Source organism: Enhydra lutris, unplaced genomic scaffold, assembly GCF_002288905.1.
Source record: "Enhydra lutris kenyoni isolate GAN:26980312 unplaced genomic scaffold, ASM228890v2 scaffoldscaffold4, whole genome shotgun sequence".
NCBI lineage: Eukaryota > Metazoa > Chordata > Mammalia > Carnivora > Mustelidae > Enhydra > Enhydra lutris.
The window spans coordinates 19,592,301-19,618,911 of record NW_019154088.1 but is presented as its reverse complement, the minus strand read 5'-3'; the positions used below and the strand labels follow the sequence as shown (position 1 = coordinate 19,618,911).

General features: G+C 39.3%; 1 protein-coding gene across 1 annotated transcript in view; it reads right to left on the bottom strand.

Annotated features, from left to right (window-relative positions):
* Positions 1-26,611, bottom strand: part of LOC111160149 (tropomodulin 3) — an 83,763-nt gene that overhangs the window by 44,653 nt on the left and 12,499 nt on the right. Inside the window, exons 2-3 of the mRNA XM_022523020.1 lie at positions 6,448-6,647; positions 951-1,107 (exon numbers count right to left, since the gene is read on the bottom strand). Of these exons, the coding sequence (XP_022378728.1) occupies positions 951-1,107; positions 6,448-6,573 (283 nt within the window). The 5' untranslated portion in view covers positions 6,574-6,647. The remainder of the gene's footprint in view (positions 1-950; positions 1,108-6,447; positions 6,648-26,611) is intronic.

Sequence of the window (26,611 nt, the reverse complement as noted above, 5' to 3'; positions counted from 1 at the left end):
TCCTCCTCTCTCTCTCTGTGCCTGCCTCTCTGCCTACTTGTGATCTCTGTCTGTCAAATAAATAAATAAAGTTTTTTTGGGGGAAAAAAAAGGGTCTTTGAAAATATGGCTTGGGGCGCCTGGGTGGCTCAGTGAGTTAAAGCCTCTGCCTTTGGCTCAGGTCTTGATCTCAGGGTCCTGGGATCGAGCCCTGCAACGGGCTCTCTGCTTAGCAGGGAGCCTGCTTCCCTTCCTGTCTCTGCCTACCTCTCAGCCTACTTGTGATCTCTACTGTCAAATAAATAAATAAAATCTTAAAAAAAAAAAGAAAAGAAAAGAAAAAGAAAATGGCCTGAATTATTTGATGGCACGTATCCTTAGAGAGAGGAGTTGAAACAGAGAAGTGTTTTGTCGTCATTTGCATTCTGAAATACACTACTGAATTTAAAATTTTACCTCAGCACACTTTTAAATTTATTACAGTAGAGAACTAGAGTGCTATATAAAATCACTGTATTATAAAACCTCACTTACAAATCATTAAAAAGGAACTTATTGGCCAAGTTGATGAAAAATGCAAATGAACTGCCAAATTACCTAACAACTTTTTAAGTCAACAGTCAACAGCGTCCCGTCTTTAAAGCTACTAATGAGGCATCTCTACAAATATTATTTTTCCAGACTTACCCTACCTATAAAAAGAAAAATCAAGGGGCGCCTGGGTGGCTCAGTGGGTTAAAGCCTCTGCCTTCGGCTCAGGTCATGATCCCAGGGTCCTGGGATCGAGCCCCACATCGGGCTTTCTGCTCAGCGGGGAGCCTGCTTCTCCCTCTCTCTCTCTGCCTGCCTCTCTGCCTACTTGTGATCTCTCTCTCTCTCTCTGTCAAATAAATAAAGAAAATCTTTTAAAAAAAAAAAAAGAAAGAAAAATCAAGTGCTACCAAAAAATGACTTCAAAGTTCTGTGTTTACCTTTCTTTTCTCCAGTGTAGGGCACATAGTCTTCCCTGTCCTTATGCTCCAATGCTTCCTTCTCCAGGTATGAAAGGAGGTGTTCTCTATCAAATGGCCCCGTGGCGGACTTTGATGTCTGGTTCTTCTGCCGGAACCCTGCAGGCAGAAGGGCATTCTGCCAAAGAGAACGAATCAGCCATTATGACCACCAAGAATGCCAATACTATATGCTTCCATAGATTACCCATTTAAGAAAGAATTACAGACTGGAATGTGATACAGACACTAAACACCTCGTTAGAGGATTTTAGGGTAGCAATGTAAAAGTGTCTCACACAAAGTTTTTCATTAGGTAGAATTCAATCACGTTATTAAAATAAGCACATACACATTTTCTCCAGAAGTACTCTACTAGAAGGAAACACCCTTTATTTTTTAAATGTCCTAGATGGTAATAAAAAAAAGTTTTCTTAATGACTACTAACTGCTCAGCATATATGCATATATGGAAAATAATTCTATTACACAAGAATTTTAAATGATATATACATTGTATTCCTTCATAGATTACTATTTCACAGTAAAGACTTTTTCATATAAAACCATGTATGCTGTATAGTAAGCTATCAGGACATTAATGTTCACTTGTTTGTGTCTAAACACAATGTGAAAGGTTCAACTTCTTCAAGCATGTATGTACACGTCAGTACTAGGATGTATTTGCAGCAACCACTGTCATTGCTATTCATGCACCAAGGCATGCCTCGGTAGTCATAGCAGGAGCTACATCCCCGGGTTTCCCTGTGGGTACAGTCTTTTTGAGTGCATGGAGGGACTCAGAGTGGGGAAGGGGGTGAGATGATAGACTAAAGTTGTCTCTTACAAGAAAATTTTCTGAATTTTTACTAAGTCCAGGAATAACAAGCAGTGATTAGACAACATGAGCTCCATCCTTATGCTCAGTGAAAGGCAAAAGTGGTAATATGGCTTTGTCTCACTATTCCTAGATATTCCTTTGCTTTGGAAATTGAAGGCAGCCTGAGAAGTCACACAAAAGGGCCACCTTCTTTTGTAACATATCCCAAAGTTGGCAATAATGCTGAATCTTATGGATGTTATAATTTTCATTATAAAGGGAGATCTTACATAGATAATAATAGGGAATGTACATTTTATAACTAGAAAATATAGCACTTCGATTATGGCCATTTGCTGAGATCCATAGTAATTTTCATAAAATCCACCTTTGTGTTTTCCTCTAACGGTAGGCATTACACAGAAAGCTCACCTATAAATATGAAACACAAAGAAGGTCTGTTCCTAACCCTACACTAAAAACGTTTTTTGTAACACAAAATTGTATATGGGGACATAAATAAAGAAACAAGATTTCTACCTACCAACTTCGAAAAAGGGAGCTACACTTGAAGAATCCACTCCCAATGAACCATCAAGTTCTACCCATTTACTTCCTAAAAAGCTTATTCATCTGTTTACCTTCCTCTATCTCCAACACCATTATTTTGATCCAAACTATGATCAAGCTGGCATGGAATATTACCTTAGCTTCTCAAATGGTCTCCCCAGCTCAGTTGTCTGATACTCTTCATACCTCAGTCTCACACTCCATGATGTTTCTCTAGCCTCACCTCACATACTCTCCCCATTCTAGCCACTCTAGCCCTTGTTCCTCCCCTGTGCCTGTGACATACTTCCTTCTACCAGAAGCCTTCTCTAGAAAGCTCTGTCCACCATTTTTTGCTACTCATTTTTGAAAAAGATTTTTTTATTTATTCATTTGAGAGAGAGCAAGAACATCAGCAAGAGGGAGAGTCTGAGTGAGAGAGACAAGCACACTCCCTGCTGAGCAGGATGCCTGACTTGGGGCTTGATCCCAGAACCAGGGGATCATGACATGAGTCAAAGGCAGACACTTAATTGAGCCACCTACGTGCCCCTTACTACTTGTTTTTAAGACTGCAGCTCCATTTCCTCAAAGAAAGCTTTTCCTGACCTACCATTATATGCTCTTATATTAATATGGCATGATTATTCGATTAATGCCAACCCCCTCCCATTCCTCCCAGCCTGCATCATGAGGGCAAAGACCACATTTGTTTTGCTTACTCTTATATTCCTAAGCCTAGCATAGTACCAGAATCTATTAGTTGCTCCCCAAATATTTACTCAATAAAGACTTGAGAATACTTTTTTTTTTTTAAGATTTTATTTTTTAGAAAGAAAGAGAGAGCACAAACAGGGGGAGGGGGAGATAGAGAAGCAGACTACCCACTGAGCAGGGAGTCTGATGCGGGGCTCCATCCCAGGACCTCAAGATCATGACCTGAGCCAAAGGCAGATGCTCAACTGACTGAGCCACCCCGGCGCCCCTGAGAATACTTTTAAGGAAAAATGCTCATTAAGGCAAATTAATCAAAGTTACTCTCCATCCCAGTCAATAATGCATACTGCTCTTTCACTGTGGTAGTAAGGGAGTTGCACTATTCACTGTGGTAGTGAGGGAGTTGCACTATTCCCAGGTATGCTCAAGCCCATGCAAAACATGGAAGTTTTGAGTGATACGTCATCTGGAATCATGGTTCCTTAAATACAGTCTCTGAACACAAAATAAATGACAGGTAACTGGCTTTGTAGGGTTATTGGAAGTATACTTTAGTCAAGTTAATAGATCATAATTACTCAAGAAACAGGTAAAGATCTCATTAAAATGACTGCCACTAAGAAGTACAGGTTTCTCCCTCATAGAATTTTGTTGTAATTATATATTCCAAGCCTTGGAAATGGGGGGAAAAAAAAAAAGCTTTTGCCTAGGCTGGCTAGCTGGCTGTCTTTAGAGATGGGTGTTTTGAGAAAATGCAGTAAATTGGCAAGTAAATATACTGAATGCAGCATAAGGAAAATAAAGTGGCCCTCCAAAACACAACAAGGAATCATATACAACCTCTGTCCACTCTTCTCTTCCTTATCTTCTGAGACTTTGTAAGTTCCAGAGGGGTTTCTCTGCCTGGAGTAGCTGCTACTACCCTTGTTCTCTTTTCTTACCTCATCTTTCACTGGTACTCTTCCCCCAAATTTTACCCAACAAGTGGCATGTTGTCAATAAACATCATTGTTCTTCTAGTTTCAACTAATAGTATCTGAGGTTGGGGGAGTTGCAACTGGGGTTGGGGAGCTGGAAAAATACATCTAAAAGTTAGAACTCAAGCCTCCCCATATAAGAGCAGGCCACAGTTTTGCAAACAAGAAAATATAAACCATGGGCTTTTTCACACGTATAGCATAGAGCACGCATTAACAGGGGCCTCACTGCAGCTGAACAGAAGGACCACTAGACTTTGCCAGGAGCAATGAGGCAATAAGGGATCTGGTCTCAGTTCTTTCTCTAACTGCAGTAATTGAGGCAAGTCACCCAACTTTTGTTTTCCATCTGTAAAACAGAGGGCAAGTGCTAACCCAGTGTTTCTCAACCAAGGTGCTCCCAATAGGGGACAACTGCCAATGTCCAGAAATATTTTTGGTTGTCAGAAGTAAGGAGAGGAAGTATTAATCACGTTTTTTATTTTTTGGATTTCATGATTCTTTGCCTCTGGGAGCCTTGCTAATGTTAGAAAGACTACCCCTCCTTGGGCTACCTAATTCCTAGAGATAGCAAACAACTCTCCCTGCCCCTACCCAACAGTGTGCTTTCCATATGAAAACTAACCAATCCAGAGCTCAAACCCCAACCACATCCTTTCTCTCTCTCACACCAAGCCAATATCCCCTGCAGACACACCCTGAATCATCCAGAACTAGTTAACTAGACAACTGGAGACTACTCCTCTGGCCCAAAGCCCACTGAAATTACTCAAATTATCCAATACTAAACTTGCTCAAACTTGCCAACCATGTCCCACCCATTCCTTCCCTTGGAAACCATAAGAAAGGTTCTGGGCCCCTTGCTGCTTCTGCTTCCTGACCAATCCAGGTGCTTTCCCGGGCGGCCCTGTGTGCTTCCTGCTTTTGGAAACTAAGAATTAAACTATTTCTCCATGTCTGTAATCTTACCCTAGCTAATTAAAACAAAGTCCCAGGCCCATTTTTAAGCAGGGGACTGTGCTATTGGCATGTAATGAGTAGAGATCAGGATACAGGATAACTTAAAGACACAGGATAACCGCCATAACAAAGAATAATTCAAGCCCCCAAATGTCAATCGTGTCAAGGTTAAGAAACACTGGGCTAGGTGAGCACTTAACACTCCTGCCAGTTGTACAATCACTTGATTCCAACAGGTCTAACAGGGTGAACTGCCTGTAGAAGATATTGCCGTGACATGATCAAAACAATACTGTTATCCTGAGTTATCCCCCAGACTCAGGAGTACCACAAACTTTTCCTTGTGATAACAATTATGGTTAAGGGTTTTGATCTGCATAGACACATTATTGAAGTGCTCAAGTAATGCTGAGAAAAAGAGTTAATTCTCAATAAAAATTTAAACACATGCCAGCAGGAAATGTGTTGTAATAACAAGAACAATTTTATAGAACAACCTCTGCCTCATTCTTAAAAGGCACTAAAAATCAATGTCTCAACATAAAGAAACATGTAGTAAAAAGAAGCCTAGCAAACAACCCTTACCTTCAAGTTAAGCAGCCATAACCTTTGGGCTCTGCCTTCAATGACTAACCCCCTCCCCATGTACCTACCAGGGAATAACAGTTCAGAAGTCAAGGGGCTCTACCTTAGCCCCGTGTAACTTATAAGACGAATAACACCCACTACGCAAATTAAAACATTTATACATATATTCAGATCTATCTGCTCCACATAGATTGCAATATTGCTGTGTACTTAGATCTAGTCTACTAAGGGCTAGAAACTTACTCAATTTGGTCAGCATGTTTCAGAAAGGTACAGTTAGATTTAAGGTCACAAAGAACCTTCGAGAGACACTCTACACAGGGCCATCATAGTATAGAAGCTCTGAAGAGGCACAGGGGTTGGCAGACATCAAAGAGCTAATCATCTGCTTCAAAAATGTTCCTCCCTGCCCAGAGAGAAAAAATTTTTTCTTTTTTTTTTTAAGACATTATTTGAGAGGGAGAAAGAGAGAGAGCAAGAGAGAGCACAAGAGCAGGAGGAGAGAGGAGAAGATTCCCTACTGAGCAGGGAGCTGATGTGGGGCTTGATCCGAGGACCCAGGGGTCATGACCTGAGGAGAAGGCAGACTCTTAACCAACAGAACCACCTAGGCACCAGAGAAAAAATTTCTTCCAGGACAGACTTCATAAACTTGAGAATAAGGGTGCTGGTGAAAGTAGTTCAGAACAGGCATGTCAGTGGAGCTGAGGGGGCAGAAGTGGGGGAACTGAGAAGAGGGAAAAAGTTCATCTGGATAAAGAGAGAATGGTGGGGGCGGAGAGTGCCAGAGAAAAGTCATGAGAAAGATAACTGCTCAAAGGAAGTTATTTAGTTTCAAAGGGTCTGAAGTTATCTCATTACCACCTACCTCAGGGTCAAGGTCATCCAGAACAGTCTCCAGTTGTTTCAGTTCTGTTTCTGATAGATTCCCAAGGAGCTCATCTTCATCTAGATCCTTGTACTTTTCTAAGTCCTTCCGGAATGGTAGTGCCATGATTTGCAGTATAGGAAATCACTAAATTTTTGCTATGCAGTATAGTCAGGAGTGATTTCCACTTTTCCTTAAAGCTATAGAGAGAAAGAACATACACATTTCAAATATTAAGTCATCTCCACCTACTTCGATCTATTTTTAGGTTGAGTGAAATGTAATTTCCAGCTGTTGTATATTCTTTGGCCATCTACTACACACTACCCTTGTCTATGATCATTCAATATCCTTACCTTTTATTTTTTGTTGCTGAAAAACAAAATCAACTGGGAAAAATAGGAGGAGGAGGGAATATAAAATTCAAATCTATAAAACATCCATTTGGTAAAATTTAGAATTTCTCATAACTAAGTTTTAGGAGGAAAGAACTCATGTGTGCCAAAATAAAATTTTTCCCATCAGTGACTTTCAAATTATTGCTACTAGAGTACTTTGCTTAAGCACATTATGTTTAAGACACATCTGTTTTACTGTAAATTGTACAGAACACTATCTTCTGACTCAATATTAATAAGGGGGGATATTAACATACTCCCCCAGTAAGGAGTGGCCAGTTGCCACTAGAAAAAAAACAAAAACAAAAACAAAAAATGAAACAAAAACAAAAACATGGGTTTTGTTCTAAAATTTTTTTTGGAAAGGTCCTTTTAAAGGAAAAAATGCAGCTTTTTTAAAATGTTTCTATAAAAAACTCCAAATCATGGTGGGATATGTCACCCACTGACTGGCAAGGGTGGTCACGAGGGTCTCATTATAGGAAAAGACCTTTGTCATTTCTTCACCGTGTGAATCTTTCCTAAATGAGGTAAAGCTCAACAAGCAGCCTTTTTCCAGGTACAGAATTGTTCCTATGAAAGATAGTTTGAATAAATCCCACAAAATGTGCAAAGTAAAAATAAGGTATTTCTGTAAGTTCTAGCTGTAAATATGGATCATTTGTTTCATAAAATGTTCCTATGTGAACAAGGAATAATCCTTAGACTGTGATTTGGCTCAATTTTTCTTGGCTACAAAATACCCAGTACTTCAAAGTCTGGATATATTTCTTTTACTACTCCTTTCTCCCAAGTTTTCCCAACTTAATATTTAAACAAATATATTTTCCTCCTCAAACCAGTAACAGTTTATGGATCCTTTTACATGTTTTCATCCCCTAAGAAGAAAGGAAGGTTCACCGCAGGGGTCAGCTCCTGACCTGACTAGCAGCCACCTGGGTCCAATAACAAGCAAATTAACAGAACTGTACTGATGCAGACGTTAAACTGCAGGCATTTTGTGTAACTGCCCGAGACAGGTCTGGCTTCCACCTGTTCTACTTGGCATCTCATCTGGTTTAGCAATTACCCTGGATTTTTTCGGGTTTTTTTTTTTTTAATCAAATTATTATCATTGTTGTTATTACTAAGTTTGGTAAATGTCCACTTGATACTTCCAACTTAAGATACTAAGCTTATGAGGTATCTTCAGGATATATCTTTCTCAGTTACCACTCTGGGCACCTGAGTGGCTCAGTCATTAAGCATCTGCCTTTGATCATGATCCCAGGGTCCTGGGACGGACTCCCCGCTCTGTGGGAAGCCTACTTCTCCCTCTCCCACTCCAACTGCTTATGTTCTCTCTCTCTCTCATGGTCTCTCTCTGTCAAACAAATAAATAAAATCTTTTTAAAAAAAATAATACACTCTGCAGAGAAGATTTAATAGAAGGTATAAGTACTTTCAAATATATTAACCATCAAATGCAGTTTTAAAGAAACTGGCAGGCAATTTGGGGGGTAAAAAGAAAAATTAGGGGGACACCTGGGTGGCTCAGTCGGTTAAGCCACTGCCCTTGGCTCAGGTCGTAATCCCAGGGTACTGGGATCGAGTCCCACATCGGGCTCCTTGCTCAGCAGGGATCCTGCTCCTCTCTCTGCTTCTGCCTGCCACTCTGCCTGCTTGTGTGTGCGCTCTCTCATTCTCTCTCTTTCTCTCTCTGACAAATAAATAAATAAAATCTTAAAAAAAAAAAAAAAGAAAAATTAGGAACATTTGGAAAAAATAGTCCCTTCATAAAAATACCAATGACATGGTATTTGAGACAGATAAGGGTATGAAATTGATAAAAGCTTATGAGCACATACCAAGAGTAATTATTTAGCATATACTGTTTTTTAATGCTTAGACAATCATTATAAAAAAGTTTTTACTGTGGTTCAACAGAATTTATTTTTGAGGTTTACAGTATATAATAAAGCCAATCTCTTAGTCAATAAATATTTAAAAAAAAAAACTAATTATTTTGTGTATCCGCTCCCTTTACTTTCAAAAGTGTTCCAGTATAGGCCATAAATTCAACAGCCATCCTACTACTACAGCACTATAATGGACAAGATAATGTTAGAGGCGAAGGCAATGTTGTGTCACCCAGGTTCTATAGGTTTGGAACACAATAGTCCTTGGAATGATGAAGAGCTTACTCCAACACATTGCTCTTTATCTCAGAGTAAACTCTGTCACACAAAGCATGTTTATAGTATGGCTGAAAGAATAATAAAATATAAAAAAAAAATAAAAATAAAAAAAGAATAATAAAATAAATACCCACAAACACAGTGTCCAGCTTCAGAAAGAGAACATTAGAAGGACTCACATGTTCCCCTTTCCAGCTGCATCTCCTTCCCCCAACAAAGCAGCTACTGGACTGCATTTGGAATTAACCATTCTCTTGCTTTCCCCTACAGCTTTACATTACATGTATACATCCTTAACAGGTTTAGGTTTGTTCTTTTTTTTTGAACTTTATACAAATGGACTCTTACAACATATTATCTTTTAGTGACTTGCTCAACTTTTTTTGAGACCATGCTTAGAGCTGTACTTCTTACATTTTCATTTTTGTATAGTATTTCATTGTGTAACTGAACACTTGACTGAACTTGCTCTTTCCCTGTTTTTCTGCTATAAACAATCTTGTTACCTATTTCCTGGTATACATGTGCAAGAGTTTCTCCAAGTTATTGAAACCTGGGAATGGGAATTGCTAGGGAAAGCATATAGTAATACTCAACTTCACTAGGTAATGTTAAACTATTTTCAAACTGGTTTTATCAATCCACATTCCTAGAAGATTCAGCGCATGATGATTCACACTGCTCATCCTTGCTAACAGGTTAGCTGTTAGCTAATTGTTGGTCCTAATGGTTCCTTATCTATGTTGCCATTATCCCTGTATATATCTCCATTTTAACCACAGATTGTACCTAAGTATCTTCAAGACTTAAGGGTTTAACTGATATTTATCAACATACAATGGTAAGAGATGATTTCCCAAAGAAGCAGATAGAATAATTTACTACTGAATGGTGGTAACATAACTAAAGAAGCCAGTAAGAATGCAGGTGTAAAGAAAATGCGGGTCATCAAGCAAGATCTGGCCACGTTCAGTAAGCACAAGGGAGGCATGACATCCTGACCAGCAGATGTGACTGGCTTGCTCTCATTCCAATTACAGTGCTGGTATGGAGAAGCAGCATCAGGCAACCAAAGCCTGATACCATTTGACATTTACATCACTCAATTACTTCCCTTTATTCTTCTACATGCTCACCAAGTAATCTTCTTATTAAAACTTGCGCTATTCACATAGCTTTCCTCACTGTAAATTACTCAACTGGTATTTTGGCTTATGGGTGTGGTTAGTATGGACCACTTTTTAGGAGATTAGGCACTTACTGGTGGATTGAGATCAGGTCTCTTTAAAAGTAAAGCTGAGGACCACCATGTGAAATCCTAAGCATGGACTGGCTGACCAGCAACTCCTAAAGATATCTATCTCCTATCAAACCTACAATAATACTGCATTAGAAGTCATCATTCATCTGTCTTCCTTGCTAGACACTGTAAGCCCCCGAAGAGCAGACATTCCCTCCTATGTCTCATTCCTCTGGGTTGCCATCACCAGGGACAGCACCTGATGCCAGGTAATTAAACCAAATTTGACTGAATTGGATCATATATCACCTTCCTTTGCCCTTTTTAATAGTTCCTCTTCCTCCCCCAGATATCTAGAGTCCCTCCGGCTCCCTAACTCTACTCTCTTTACCATAATTCAAAAAGCACTGACAATTCGTTTTTGATACTTCTGTCAATCCTGTGCAGCCTCTGCATTACTCACCTTCTCTTCCCTCAGTGTCAGCCCATTCTGGCTTGATATCCAGAGTTCTCCACTATCTAATCTTCCCCAGTTAAAACAAACACATCTAACTGTCAGTCATCAGAGCTCTGTAATTAAATACAAACCCTGATGAAAATTTCATTTTCTTTTGGGTAAAGAAATGAGTTTTGTCCTCAGGAGGCACCAAACCTCACTGTTCAGATTTACTAGGCTCAAGACTGTGTGTCTGTTCCTCACTGGCTTCCCCTAGGACCCCTGGGTACTGAACCAAGGTGACCTACCACATCAGAAAGTTTTCTCTCAAGATCCCAGATGAATATTTGTTTTCCAGTATATGTGCTGTTCACTCAACAAATATTTTTGAGCATCCTCTGTATCAGCAATTGATTTGTTCCAGACAATAGACATGCATAGTATACAACACAGACTAGTTCCTTGCTCTATTCTGAAGGTGACATACAGACAAAAAATGACAAAGGAACAAGATAATATCAGATAACAACAAATACTGTAACGAAAAACCCCTGGACAACTTGCTATGGGGGAGATGAGGATCAGGAAGGTTACTGTAAGTGGTTCAGAAAGCTGTTCTGAAAGGTGACTTTTGAGCCGGGACCAAAAAGTCCCTAGCCACTCTCCCAGTCTAGGACTCTGCTATCTAGGTGAGAAACAATAGTTGTAGGGTTGTAGCTGCGCAGATGGAGAAGTGAATAAATGTGTGACATATTTTGGAAGCAAACTAAAAGGACTTGTGCACAGATTGATTGTAAGGGGTAAGGACAAGAGATGCACTAAGGGATGACTCTTATGTTAATTTCAGTTAGTAGTTAGTATTATTTTTTTGTTCTATATCTATTTTTTCCGAGAGTTTAATATGGCCCTGCAACACCTCTATTTCTCAGTCTGGTTAAATAAAAAATTTCTTGGTTAGTATTTTCATAATGGCTTTGAGATCCACGCTGTGAACTGTTCACTATGACTACTGTTGAACAAATTTTTGAACAAACAATTTTTGGACAAATTTTTTAATTATAACCAATGAACTAAAAAAACAAACCAACTGTAAATTACTAAATAAAACAATGGCTGGCTATGGCCTTTAATACATTTTTATGCTAAACTAAGGCACATGTGTTTGTTAATATTATTTCTGGTATCATCTTTTCCAAAGAGCTGAATCTAAAAAGTGAAACAAGCAAATAATTTGTCATGATTTTTAAAAAATGTTACACAATTACTCTTTCTAATTTATTTTCTTTCCAATATTTTGCATTAGGATCACATAGGTGGCAGGGGTCCTGGGATCAAGCCCTGTATCAGGCTCACTGCTCAGCAGGGAGTTTGCTTCTCCCTCTCCTTCTGCCCCTCCCCTCCCTCTACTTGTATTCTCTCTCTCTCTCAAATAAAATCTTTTTAAAAAGCCCCCAGGGCACCTGGGTGGCTCAGTTGGTTGGGCGACTGCCTTTGGCTCAGGTCATGATCCCAGAGTCCCAGGATCGAGTCCCGCATCAGGCTCCCAGCTTCATGGGGAGTCTGCTTCTCCCTCTGACCTTCTCCCCTCTCATGCTCTCTCACTCTCTCTCTCAAATAAATAAATAAAATCTTTTAAAAAATAAAGAAAAAAAAGCCCCCAAACCCCAAAATAGTCATTTCAATATTTTCCGTGCTTCAAGTCAAATTGCTAAACAAGAGATGGTCATGAATTTGGCACCCAGCAATCATAGTGATTTTAAGATCTGCACAGCTACCCTTCTAACACCTAGTCTCTGATCTCTCTTCTGATGGTACAGTCCTTCACCCTACCTCAGTCCTACAGTCCCATGGTTGTAACCTAATCCTTGTCATTACCAATAATTGTACCACTCCACTACTCTCAACAATTTTGATCCTCTCTGTCTCTGACCTCCTCTAACAGCATCCCACCCCTGGTTAAAACTCTCTTCCTACTCCTCCCAAGAACAGGGTGGCAGATCAAGTGTGAGAAAAACACACATACTGAATGGCCATATTTAAAATTTATAAAGAATACTGCCTAGGAATCCTATGGCATGTCCCTCATCCAGTCACTCTCCCACTCTCTTATATGACTATTTTGCCTCTTTTTCCCCCTCAAATCTTTAATATTTCTTATCACTCACTCTCACACAAAGACCTAATCCTAATATTTCACTGAGACCGTGGAAACAATCATAAAAAGACAGACACCTAAGCTCCCACTGCTACACATAACAGCCTACCTACATCAATGCCCCTATACTCTATCTTCCTTTTTGCCTTTCCTTTTTAAGATTTTATTTATTTATTTGTCAGTGAGAGAAAGAAAGAGAGGGAGCATACAAGAAGGGAGAGCAGCAGGCAGAGGGAGAAGCAGGCTCCTCACTGAACAAAGAGCCCAATGCAGGGTCTATCCCAGGACCCTGGGACAGTGACCTGAGCTGAAGGCAGACACCTAACTGACTGAGCCACCCAGGCACCCCTGTTTTTTTTGCTTCTATAGATGAAATGTCCACACTTTCATCTAAAGCCAATCTCACCTCTTGTAATTGCACCCCACCTCTTTGCCTTTATACATGATTGCTCCAGTAATTGTGACCCTTCTTTACTGGATCATGTCCATGAGCATACTAACTGTAATATATCCCCCCAATTAAAAACAAACTTTCCTTTGACTTCATATTCCCCTCCAGATACTACCTTACTTCTTGGTTTCTCTCTATAGAAAACTCCTTAGGGTAGGGTGCCTGGGGGCTCAGTAGGTTAAGTGTCTCTCTTCAGCTCAGAATGTGATCCCAGTATCCTGGGATCCAGCTCCAAGAGTCGGGCTCCCTGCTCAGCAGGGAATCTGCTACTCCCTCTGCCCCTCCCCTTATTCATGCTTTCTCTCTCACCCTCTCTCAAATAAAATCTTAAAAAAACAAACAAACAACTCCTTGAAAGAAAAACTAGTATCCCTAGCCCTCTCCCTCCTATTTTCTCAAAACTTCTCCAGTCTAGCTCTCGTCCTCAGCACTCACTCCACCCCAACTGATCTGGTTAGCAATAACCTGCACAATGCCAAACCCAAGTGTCAGTTCTTAACCCTCATCTTAAGGAGCCTATCAGCATTTGACAAAAGATCATTCCTTCCATCCTCAGTTGGCCCTGGAGACATTATTTGCTCTTGGTCGCCCTTTACTTCTTTGGCTGTCCCATCTCATTCTCCTCTACTGGTTCCTCCTCATCTTTCCTATCTTCAAGTGTTGGAGTATCCCCAGGACTTAGTTTTCCAGACAGCTTCTTTCTATATTCACTTACCAGGTGATTCACATATTGACAGTTCTTGGATTTATATCTTTAATCTGGACCTCTCTCCTAAATGCCAGACTTAGAAATATTTCTAAATTTCTTCCCTATACCTGCTCTTACTGTATTTTTCACCTTTTAATAAATGGCAACTCCATCCTTTTAGGTGATTGAGCCAAAAATCTTGCTGTTCATTTTGACTACTCTCACACTCTACATCTGTAGATGTAGCAGTTGTCTGCTACAAATCCTGTTGTCTCTAACTTAAAAACATCATGTTATACTACCTCCACTGCTTCCATTATAGCCCAAGTCATCATCACTTCTTACATGCCTACTGCAATAGCCTGGGGACCATACTCCCACTCTAACACCCATACAGTCTATAGTGTATCTTCTGCAAAGGTGCCAGAACTATCTTGTTCTTTTTAACTGAAGTTTTTATTGAGATCATTATAGATTCACATGTAAGAAATAAAACAGAGGGATCCCTTGTACACTCTGTTCAGTTTCCCAGTGGTAACATTTTGCAAAAGTGTAGTACACCTACATACTGACATTTATATAGTCTGCTAATCTTATTTTGATGTCCCCAGTTTTACTGGTACTCGTGTGTGTCTGTGGGGGAGTCCATACCATATTATCACCTAGTAGGTTTGTATATCCACCACCACAGTCAAGATACTGAGTAGTTTCCACACAAGAAGTCTTCGTGTGGTCCTTTTATAACCACATCTGCCTCGTTCTCTAAGCCCTGGTCAACTACTGATCTGCCTCTATTTCTAAAATTTGGTTTCAAAAGTGTTACATACATAGAATCATACAATATGCAACTTTAGGAACTGACATCATTAAACATAAATCTCTAGAGAGTCATCCAAGTAGCTGTATCAATAGTTCATTCTTCTGTTTTTTAAAGAGACTTTTTTTTTTTTAAGATTTTATTCATTTGACAGACAGAGATCACAAGTAAGCAGAGAGGCAGGCAGAGAGAGAGGGGGAAGCATGCTCCCTGCTGAGCAGAGAGCCCAATGCGGGGCTCCATCCCAGGACCCTGAGATCACGACCAGAGCCAAAGGCAGAGGCTTAACTCACTGAGCCACCCAGGTGCCCCATTCTTTTTTTTTAAGATTTTATTTATTTCTTTGCCAGAGAGAGAGCGCATGTGTACAAGCAGGGGAGCAGCAGGTAGAGGGAGAAGCAGACTCCCTGCTGAGCAAGGAGCCCGATGTGGGACTCGATCCCAGGACCCCAGAATCATGACCTGAGCCCAAGGCAGATGCTTAAACGACTGAGCCACCCAGGCGTCCCAGGTCATTCCCTTTTATTGTATTCCATGGTATGTATGTACTACAGTTTAACCATTTAGATATGGAAAGCCATCAGGTATGATTCCAGTTCTTGACTATTACAAATAAAGTGTCAGTGAACATTTGTGTACAGATTTTTATGTGATATTAGTCAAATCGCGTTAATTCTATTGCTCACAATCTTCTAATGGCATAAAATAAAATAAAAAAATGAGAATAAAAGCCAAATGGTCTAGAAGGCCCTATATGATCTCCCTACAAGCCCCAACTAATTTTCAACCATTTCAAACTGGGCAAATACTGCCTCAGGGCCTTTGCACTTAATGTTCCTTCTGTGTAGCACACTCTTCCCTAACACAGCTAAATAACCTGCTCCCTCACTTCCAGAAGGTCTCCGCTTAAGTGTCAACTGATTAGCGAAGTCTTCTCTGTTTATTATATATAAAAGATGAACCCCACAGCCCCCCCCGCCGTGCTGTATATTGTTACTTGACATTACATATTTATTGATTCACTGTCTGTATTCTGTCACTAAAATCTAAATTATATTCAAGCAAAGCCTTTGTTTTGTTCACTCCTGTATCCTCAATAGAGAACAGACTGTGGAACATGCTAATAAAAAACAGCCAATATAATTAATTTCAATGCTAACAGTGAACTTACAAAAGTCATATAAGTTAACCTGGAGTTGGGGTACCTGGGTGGCTTAGTCAGATTCCTGGGATTAAGCCCCACATCAGGCTGCCTGCTCAGGGGGAACCTGCTTCTCCCTCTCCCTGGGCTGCTCTCCCTGCTTGTGCTCTCTCACTCATGCTCTCAAATAAATAAAATCTTAAAAAAAAAAAAAGAAAAGAAAAGAAAAGAAAACGTTAACCTGGAGTTACACTAACCTCTTAACTTTATATGAAAGTAACTTTGTTTTAGGATGGTTCTTCCTGGATCAGACCTTCCTAAATTAGGAAGCTATTTAAGAAATAAAAAAATCAAGGGGCGTCTGGGTGGCTCAATCAGTTGAGCGTCTGCCTTGGGTGCAGGTCATGATCCTGGAGTCCCAGGATAGAGCTCTGTCAGGCTTCCTGCTCAGTAGGGAGTTGCTTCTCCCTCTCACTCTGCCCCTCCCCCCACTTGTGCTCACTTGCTCTCAAATAAAATCTTATTTTAAAAAAACTTAAAAAAAAAATCAATAAATGTTTATTTCTTTTTTACACCAAAAATAGAAAACTTAACGCTCGATTAATATGGCTCACTCCATATTCTTAAGTTTTTCATGTTAAATTGCTAGGCCTAAGTTCTTCAAAATTTGCCTTTTATTTTAAAAGTTGTATTTATTTAAGTAATCTCTACACTCAACGTGGTGTTCAAACTCATGACCCCAAGATCGAGTCCCATACTCCCCCAACTGTGCCAGCCAGAGGCTCCCCACCAATTTGCCTTTTTTAAACACACACACACACACACACACACACACACACACACACCCCGGCAAGGCTAAACTAAAAAATGATGAAACTGCCAAGTGCTGACAAAAAGACATGAAACAACTGCAACTCTCATAAGTTGCTAGTGGAACGCAAATGGATTCAACCACTTTGGAGAACAATCTGGCAGTTATCTACCAGAACTAAACACACTCATACCATAATAACACAGGAATTTCTTATGTCCAAGGATATTAGTGTTTGTTAATAAAATAAGATAAACAAAAATCTTAATGCAGCTTTATTCATAATATCCCCAAACTAGAAATGATGCAAATGCCCATTACCAGGAGAATACACAAATGAATTGTGGTACAGTCTTAAATAGAACACTCACAGTAATAAAGTTCTGGACATGTAAAAACATGAGTGAACTTAACATGTATTATGTCGAAAGGAATATAAAAAGCTAGACATGAAATACATACTGCATGTTTTTATTATAAATGAAATTCAAGAAGAGGCAAAAATAATCCATGTGGATGGAAATCAGAATAGCTATTGGGGGGTTACTGATTAGGTATGGACATTAGAGAACATCCTGAGGTGATGAAAATAGTTATATCTTAAACTGAGTGATAGTTATACAAGTATATACACATGCATAACATTTATTAAGCTGCTCTCAAAGTTTTCTTCCTTTACTCTAAGTTACATATCAAAAAATCAAATAATATACTTGCTTTGTGCAAGTAATGACATGTACTTGATGTTGAGGATTAAAGTTCCCACAAACAGAAAAGGCTGATTTATCTGTAGCCATGGTAACAAACAGTCATCAAAAACCCCAAAAACCAAAACCAAGGATTTGCCTTTGCAAACCAATCAATCACTGGCAGCTTCTCAGTTCTGAAGGTCAGCCAATCAGGAGGAGACTCACTCCATTAAGCACTCCTCAGTGGCAACCAATGAACAGACTCACCCAAATAACCATGCTTCTCTATGATGTCATTTGGGCCTTGGAAAAATTTGCCAGTTCCGGAATTCCACACTTCCCAAAACCCTATATAGAAAATTGGTCTCCTTGTTCAGGCTATACCTAGCCAGCACAGCTTTCCCTTATTATAGTTTAGTATTATTTAGCTTTATCTTCTTGTTTCAGATACTGACTACTGACTGATAGTCCTATTATCCTTTCATGCTAAAGTAAACTTTTAGTCATTATTTGTGTTTAATTCAAATAAAAGTATTTCAGTGTTGATACATAGTAGCTAATAGTAGTTAGGATCAAAATATTCCCTCTAGACAAATACCCATCTAATCATTTAAACTGGATTACAGCTCACCATTCAATAACTTCTAAGTATCTGCTTCAATTTGCTTTCAAGAAAAAAAAAATTCAAATCAACATTGCCTTTTATTGTTTGAATCTGGCTTCAGAATTAATCCAGAAACAATTTTAAAGTAAATTAACTCTGTCTGGAGATTTTAACATTTAAAGCATCTAAAATGCTCTCTTATTTGAATGCTAGGCTTGAGTTTCATCTCTGCTGGTTTGAGGAACAGTCCCTGTGATGGAGAGGCTGGAGTAAAAGAGAGTCATCTGTTCCTTCCCGGCATTATCAAAGCAGAGGCTGAGTATGAATATCTGTCAGGGACAGTGTGCAGCTGCTTCCTCAGCTAGAAGGGAGTTGAAGAGTCTCATAAGATCATTTCCCCTTTATGAGCTAATGGTCTTAGATAACACTAATTATAACCAAAACATGTACTTCATGTCCACTGCATCCAAAGTACTATGCATGGCGTTTACCTTCTAAAAAGTAAAACCATTTTATTTTTAGTTATACATAATATGTATTACTTTTATAGCAAATAAGACGTTTTTTAAAGAGAAAAAATCGGATGCTAAATCCATCCTTCTGCTCACTACATCTTTTATACAATGAGGCCTAAAAGACAGTACATGAAATAATTTTGTGAAGTTCCTGGGATGCTATGATTGACCCGGATGAGGACACATCTGAGTGAGGTAGCTGCTTTGCAGACAGACGTTTGAGAAAATGGTAGCTGATTATTCTGTGTAAAAATTCCATGAAAAGAAACCAACCCATATATGAGATTAGCTAAGTAGCCCCATCCTTCTGCCATTGCTACTGACACTACCACAAATTGCAAAAAATGAGATCTACAGATCTCATAAAGAAAGAAAATAAAATGTGAAGTCTGAAGGCAACCCAGAAAAACTTGTTAGGGTGAGAAAAAAGAAGAGATTTAATTAGAAGCAGGTCACTCAGGGCATCCCGAACGTAGAAAGCAGCCAGATAATTTCTGTGACTATTACAAGAAAATACTTCACAGGTTACTCATACAACTACAAAAACCACCTCTCGACAAAACTGAGAGACTTTGTGGCTCCCATGTACCCCACTTCCTTCTCTGGTTCAAAGCAGCAAAGCCAGCTCCCAGTCCTGGCCCACCTCCTCTCTTTTTATACTTCTTGGTGGTATTGTGGCATCAGAAATACAGGCCAACGTCAGAGAGGAACCCACTCTGTGCACACCACTGGTGAATGCCAAAACAGCCACACCCTTGGCACACCCAGTTTCTTAGAACCAAATATTTTTCAGTCTTCTCCTTTTCCTCCTCCTCCGTTTTGATTTAATAGATTGGGTAGGTTAGGAAATGCTGAAGCTTTTTAAAAAATTGTTGCAAACTCAAAAAATCTTAAAATAGCAATTACATCATATGAACAAGTCTCTCGGGGTAAGAAGGTTACAGAGCTCTTTATCTTTGCTGGTTAACCTAAAAGAGCCTTCTACCAGCCATACTGTGGACAAAACCAAATATGAGATGAGGTAGTTTGGGGGAAGCTTAACAGTGCTCAGCCATCAATCAAAACGCTGAATCCATTCCAAGTATATAATGGAGAGAACAATGTGAGGGCCTTCTTTCTCTTTCTCTCCCAAAGGGAAGTATCGCTATGACTCATTCCTCCTCTACCAAGAATTTTCTTAATCCACCAAGTTAGTAAGCATTGAACTATACACACAATCTTAAAATAAACGAGGCTAGGTCTAAAAGAAATCATGCTGAGAGCAAGCTGAATTTCATGCAGTGAATAAAAGGTGAATGGTAACATCTTTCCTCAGTTTCATCCCTTCTGAATTTCCTGGGCTTCAGACCAGGTTCTTTACTTCTCTTCATTCTGAAAAGCTCTCCTTTTTCAACCTCACCAACTACTGTATCTTCAAATCAATATATATTTGTATGCATTTATGAAGTACCTATTATTATATTTAATGTACTGTCCTGGGGAAGGGGGAGCAATGAACTGGAGGGGTAGGACATGGATAGAGAAAGGGACCGTGGGACAGGAGGAAAAGAATTTGAGAAAATTTATAGAACAGATTCTTGGTTTTTTTTCTCCCCACTTTATAAATGCTTCTCAAACTGGAATTTAAGACATCACAGGAATCAAAGACGGTACAAATAGGGCATAAAGACTTTAATAATCATAGACTTAATGTTAAATGTAGGTACATACTTAATAGTATCAATTTTGATACAGTGTCCCTCTCTCTCTGTTTTCAAAAGTGGTGACCAGAAAAGTTGGGTATACAGCAAAAGTAAATCTGATTCCCTCTCAGACCCTCCTGCCCCCTTGACACCAGAGTGTAGCCTGGGCAGCACACTGCAAAGAAGCCATCACTGGGATGTCTCTTCTTTCTCCACTCTACCTTTTCATCCAAGGGTATGCAGAACCCTATTCTCTAGCAATGCTATACCAACTGTGCCACAAAAAAGATTAAGAAGCAAACTGCTATTAAACTGAAAATGGGTTTATACAGAAAAATATACTTCCAAATGAGAAACTATCCTGGGAAAAATCAACAAAATGTGCCTGGATGAAGATATACATGATGGTTGTTAGCCATACTGGCATGGCTGCTGATTAACAGTTAATAAGGCATGGAAATGCCTTATTATGAAAGCTGCCCCAGCATTCTATAGACTGTAAAAAGGTAAGGTTTTGGTAAAACATGGGAGAAAGTGCTCTAAGGGCTTACCACAACTAATTTAAACCACCAAAACAAACCTACAAGATGTGGAAAATGGCAGAGAGAATATTTTTTATATGAAGATTTCCCAAATCAATGTTTAAAAAATACTAGTGAGCATACAGTATAGAGTAGTATTATTTGTGTTTATTGTATTATTTGTAATTGCAAAATAATACACTATCTTGACCAAAATGGCAAGCATTACAGTAGACAAACATCTAAAATAAAAAATTCTTTTTTAAAAAAGATTTTTATTTATTTATTTGACAGACAAAGACAAAGATCACAAGTAGGCAGAGAGGCAGGCAGAGAGAGAAGAGGGGAAGCAGACTCCCTGCCGATCAGGGAGCCCGATGCAGGGCTCGATCCCAGGAACCTGAGATCACCACCTGAGCCGAAAGCAGAGGCTTTACCCCACTGAGCCACCTAAAATAAAAAAATCTTAAAGTATCTCCTTATCCTGTGTCTCATGCTGCTAGTATTTTAATCCTTCATGACCAGATTTTGTTTTTAACCAACAACTGATCTTCAAATAAAATACATTCTTTCTAAATAAAATTCTACTTTTCCCTCCTTTTTGAGGAGGGTGAGTCTGGCTGATTATAATGGGGATACAATAGTATGAAGTTCTAAAAATTGAATGGGAAAGCCTTCAGTCTTAAAAACAGATGAAAAGAAAATTCTCAATTTTAGATAGACTATGTAACTTCAGCCCCTATTCTCTGCCAAAATAAGGACAATCCTATCTTTAGACTCCCTGACGAATACTTCTGAGTCTTTCCCGAAGATACAACAAACTGTGACAAACTTAAGTACCTGACAGAATTCAGTTATTATTTTTTTAAGATTTTATTTATTTGACAGACAGAGAGATCACAACTATGCAGAGAGGCAGGCAGAGAGGGAGGGGGAAGCAGGCTCCCCGCTGAGCAGAGAGCCCGATGAAGGGCTCGATCCCAGGACCCTGGGATCATGACCTAAGTTGAAGTCAGAGGCTTTAACCCACTGAGCCACCCATGCACCCCCATAATTCAGTTATTACTCAAGGAGGAAAAACGACCCAAAAAATCCAGAAGGAATATCAGAATTCTTAGGGAGAAAATGCCTAGCACTTAGCTCCTAGCACTGAACTGGGCTTAAGAGCTCTGTGACTGGGGCACCTGGGTGGCTCAGTGGATTAAGCCTCTGCCTTCAGCTCAGGTCGTGACTCCAGGATCCTGGAATCGAGGCCTGGGATCAAGCCCTGCATGGGCTCTCTGCTCAGCGGGGAGCCTGCTTCCTCCTCTCTCTCTCTCTCTCTCTCTCTGCCTGCCTCTCTGCCTACTTGTGATCTCTGTCTGTCAAGTAAATAAAATCTCAAAAAAAAAAAAAAAAAAGAGCTCTGTGACTATGAGCAAGTCACCTCCCTTCTCAATTTGCTTGGGTAGATAAGGAATAACCCAATCATGGCCTCAGTTCTGACAATGGATTCATCCACATGCACAGTGGACACTGCAAATCAAACAGCCTGTTCCCCAGGGAGCACAGACTCCACCTCAGTCCTTAAGCAAGCCACTACCAACAGATGAGAAGTGGCAAGAGGACGAAGCTTGTTCACTTTATCCCTGGGCTCATGGGCCTCCGGTTTTTTCCTAGCTCTAATAGTCCATCATCTTAAGGAAACCCTATTTAACTCGACCTTGGAAAAAAATAGTAACTTGCCCTCATCATTGCCAAGATGAACAATGTAGAAGTAGGAAGGAAATATATGAAAAGCTGAATCATGCTAGATAAGCACAAAAACAATAAAGTAAAATACTTCAGGAAAGGGACCTGAAAAACCAGAACAGACAGATTAAGCAACAAGAAAAGTAAATAATGAAGTCAAACATGGGCCAATGTTGTGTAATAGAGAAAAAGAAATTAAAGTGGAATGACCATATTAATAAATGCTTTCCTGAAAAGTCACCAAATAAAGCAAATTTCTATCATTTCCTATTTTCCTGTAATAAAATAGACATGGTTTATGAAAACATGTATTCCCAAGACATAAATTATATGAATGCAAAACAATTTTAATCACAAAATATAAATTTTATTAATACAGTAAAAATCTAAAGTAGCACATTCATTTCTGCCTTGTTCTTTATTTCATTTTCTCTTTTTAAATTTAAAAGTATCTAACTATTGTCGCTATTTTTATTAAATTTTAAAACCAAGACACTCAAGAGTATGACAGTACTGGATATTACAAAGACTTAAGAGTAAGGAAAATAGGTGAGGATTTGGAATTTTAGGAAAGAGATCTTTGGGAAACAAGCTTCATAAAGGGTTCAGTTTCAGACAGTGACACTTATTCTAAGGAATTTTAGAGAGGTCACCCAACCCCATTATTAGTCTACATCCATTCCTCAAATGTGGTCCACTTTTCTCCTTTAGCACAAGAAACTGCAAGGGTTTCTGTGGCTCAGGTCATGGTTTACGGGGAAAGTCCTGGGATTGAGCCCCGTGCTATCATTCATCATGTCCCCTGCTCAGTGGGAAGTCTGCTTCTCCCTCTGCCCCTCCCCCTGCTTGTGCTCTCTTTCTCTCAGATAAGTAAAATCAGAAAGAAAGAAAGAGAGGGAAGGAGAAAGAAAAGGGAAGAGAAGAAACGAAATGAAACTGTAAGGGTTAACAAATGACTCCTAAGATGCTTCCAGATCTGAGTCTAAGATCATTCAACTTTTAAAAATGGGTGTCTTGGGAATAACTCTGGAAAGATTCACAAGAACCAAAGACAAACTGGAAAACTAAAGACACAGGGAGAGTCTCTCTCTCTGTATATATACAGTGGTCACTGTATATCCAGTGGTCTCTTTTGAGTTATGTTTCATATGCATTTATTTTATTTTGAACTTAAAGAACCTATCAGCTGTTGCATTGTGATGCTGTATATGAAAAAATAGTAACAAACACTGTCTTTGACTTTTGAATTATGCATGTTACACCCAGGAACAGCAAAAGTATTTTGGTGGAAAAGCAAAACAACAAAAAGCATTAGCCATCAGAGTCCTGGTAAAAGAATTTCAGAATGTTAATTAAGAAAAAACCTAACAATCTATGAGACCAATATTAAAACCATTTAAAGAGTTTTAGGAGGTTTTTTCCTTTTCCCTAAAGAAACATCAAGAGAATAACTAACTTTTCTGAAGTTCTGCTCAGGCCTTCAAAGCCTTGTGTTTCTGGACCCTGCCCCTTCCAGGAACAATTCCAATACCTAGCGAAATTTCTGGAGGCTTATAAAGAGAGGAAGTAAAAACAATGCTTTTACCAAGCCCTCTCTCCCAGGGACAAGAAAACTCCTAGTCTGACTCTAAGCTCTCGTTCTCCACTCTAACGATCTGGCTTACAGTCATTTAACTATGCTTCCTCTAACAGTGCTTTTATATTTCATTCTTTTGCTTAAAATTTTTGATTTGTTAGGTGTTTGTATTTTAATAGTTTCTCAGGTGATTTTGGTAAAATTCCACCTTCCTTTCACTAGGAATTACTAGGAATCCTCTGCTCTAACCTGACTGGCTTCCTCAGGGTCTCACAAATAAGTTCACTACACCCCTTTGCCTCATTTGTTTCCTACAGTGGTGTGTATTTCTCTTCAACAATCTTTCCTATTCCACCCTCAAATTTCACTTCTCCGTTCTATCCATATTCTGTACATGCTACAAACACTAGCTGAAGTCCAACCTCTCAGAAGCCCTTCCTAGCTTTTCCAACACTACTTGGTCTCTTTTCTACTCTGAAGGTCAACAATGCTTCACACCATTTGGCCCTAATATTTGTCACTGATTCAAGTGTCTGGTGCCCTGACCGGTATGAACACAGGCTCCTCCAGACCATGCCTCACTCCAATACGGTGAAGACATTTCATACACCTTCAGAGACACAGCACACTTTTGATTTTTAGAGATACCACCAGTTTTGCTCTAATTAATTTCAGGAGCCTGGGGATATAACAAGCTTTGCTATAGCAATTAAATTAATTTTCAGACTAACATGGAAAAGCAGTTACAATGTCTGAAAAGGCACATGCCCACAATGTGTCTTGATGCCTCAAAGGGGAGAAGGGGACTACAGAACTGATCAAAGAGATTGTAGATCCTGGAGTTAGGGTATAATTATCTTCAGGTGGAGAATATTAAGAGAGAATGAGTTCCATCAGTCAACAGTTAGGCAAAAAAGGAGCCATTCTTCAAGACAATGGCACTAACCTCACCCCAACCTTGACCCAAGTGTAGAGAACCTCATTCTTAACAAGTTACTAGAATATTTAGAATGAATAACTGAAGCCAATACCTGAATACCAAGAGATGTGATACTTGTAAATAACCACATGGCAGCTGGGAGCAACATCCACACAGACCACCTATGTGATCTTGTGAACAGAAAAGGGCAAGTTGACTATCATCTTCTAGACCAAAGAGAGCACTGAAGTGTTTTTGATAGGAAAAGTTATTTGGTATTATTTAATTGTACACTTACAATGGATGAATTTTATAGTATGTAAATTATACCTCAATAAAATTGTTTAAAACAGATTTAGTGACTTGAGCTGGAGTATCTGCATGTGGTGAAGCACCCAACAGTCCAGTAAGGACAGGGTATCACAGGTTTTTATTTGGACTAATTTAAGACAGAAGGCAAAAAAAAACCCTGGTATAAAAATAAATTTTTCTTGATACTAAGATAGGAGAGTTCCTTATAAATAATAAAAACTACAAAAAATAACCTTTGAAAAATACATACACACAGGGACGCCTGGGTGGCTCAGTTGGTTGGACGACTGCCTTCGGCTCATGTCATGATCCCGGAGTTCCAGGATCGAGTCCCGCATCAGGCTCCCAGCTCCATGGGGAGTCTGCTTCTCCCTCTGACCTTCTCCTTGCTCATGCTCTCTCTGTCTCTCTCTCTCAAATAAATAAATAAAATCTTAAAAAAAAAAAAAAAGAAAGAAAGAAAAATACATACACACATACTATAAAAACCAAACCACATAAAACTACTGAAATAATGAGGACCAGACAGCTAATGGGAGTTTCTAGGAAAGGAGAAATGGAAGGGAGTGGGGAGGAAAAGAAAAACTAATATTTAAGACTGATGATAGCTTAAAAAAAAAAAGAAAAAAAAACCCAGAACTGATGAAAGAAGGGATGTCTTAGGAATCACTGCTATTAGCCAAGAAGCTTGGTTACTGCCCTCAGGGTCATAAGGTTTGCCTTGGCACAGGTTCTTTTAAAAGGGGCTGATGGACAGTTTTCCTGTAATAGTAGACAAGGAGAATCAAGAGAGCCACACAGAATTAAAGGCAATTTAATGCAAGGAAGAAGAGGAGGTTGCTGAGAGGACCCAAAACAAATGTTCATGATAATATTTCTCAAATTAACAATTATCATATCAACTGGGGGAAAAAATTTATATATATATATATATATATATATATTTACTCATTTGAGAGAAAGAGAGAGCATACAAGCAGGGGAAAAGGCAGAGGGAGAGGGAGAAGCAGGTTCCCCACCTAGTCAACCAGGAGCCCAATGTGGGACTGGATCCCAGGACCTGGAGATCATGACCTAAGCTAAAGGCAGATCCCTAACCATCTGAGCCACCCAAGCGCCCCTGAAATTTATTTTTAGTGATAGAATAAGACCATATCTTACATCTTAAAAACATAATTTCTTTCATTTGCCTGAGTTTCTCAAATTAACAAGGAATCCAGATGCCATATCCTGATATTATGGAAACAAACAAAAAAAAAGGAATCAACTTTTATCTGCATACCTACTATATGCCAAGTACT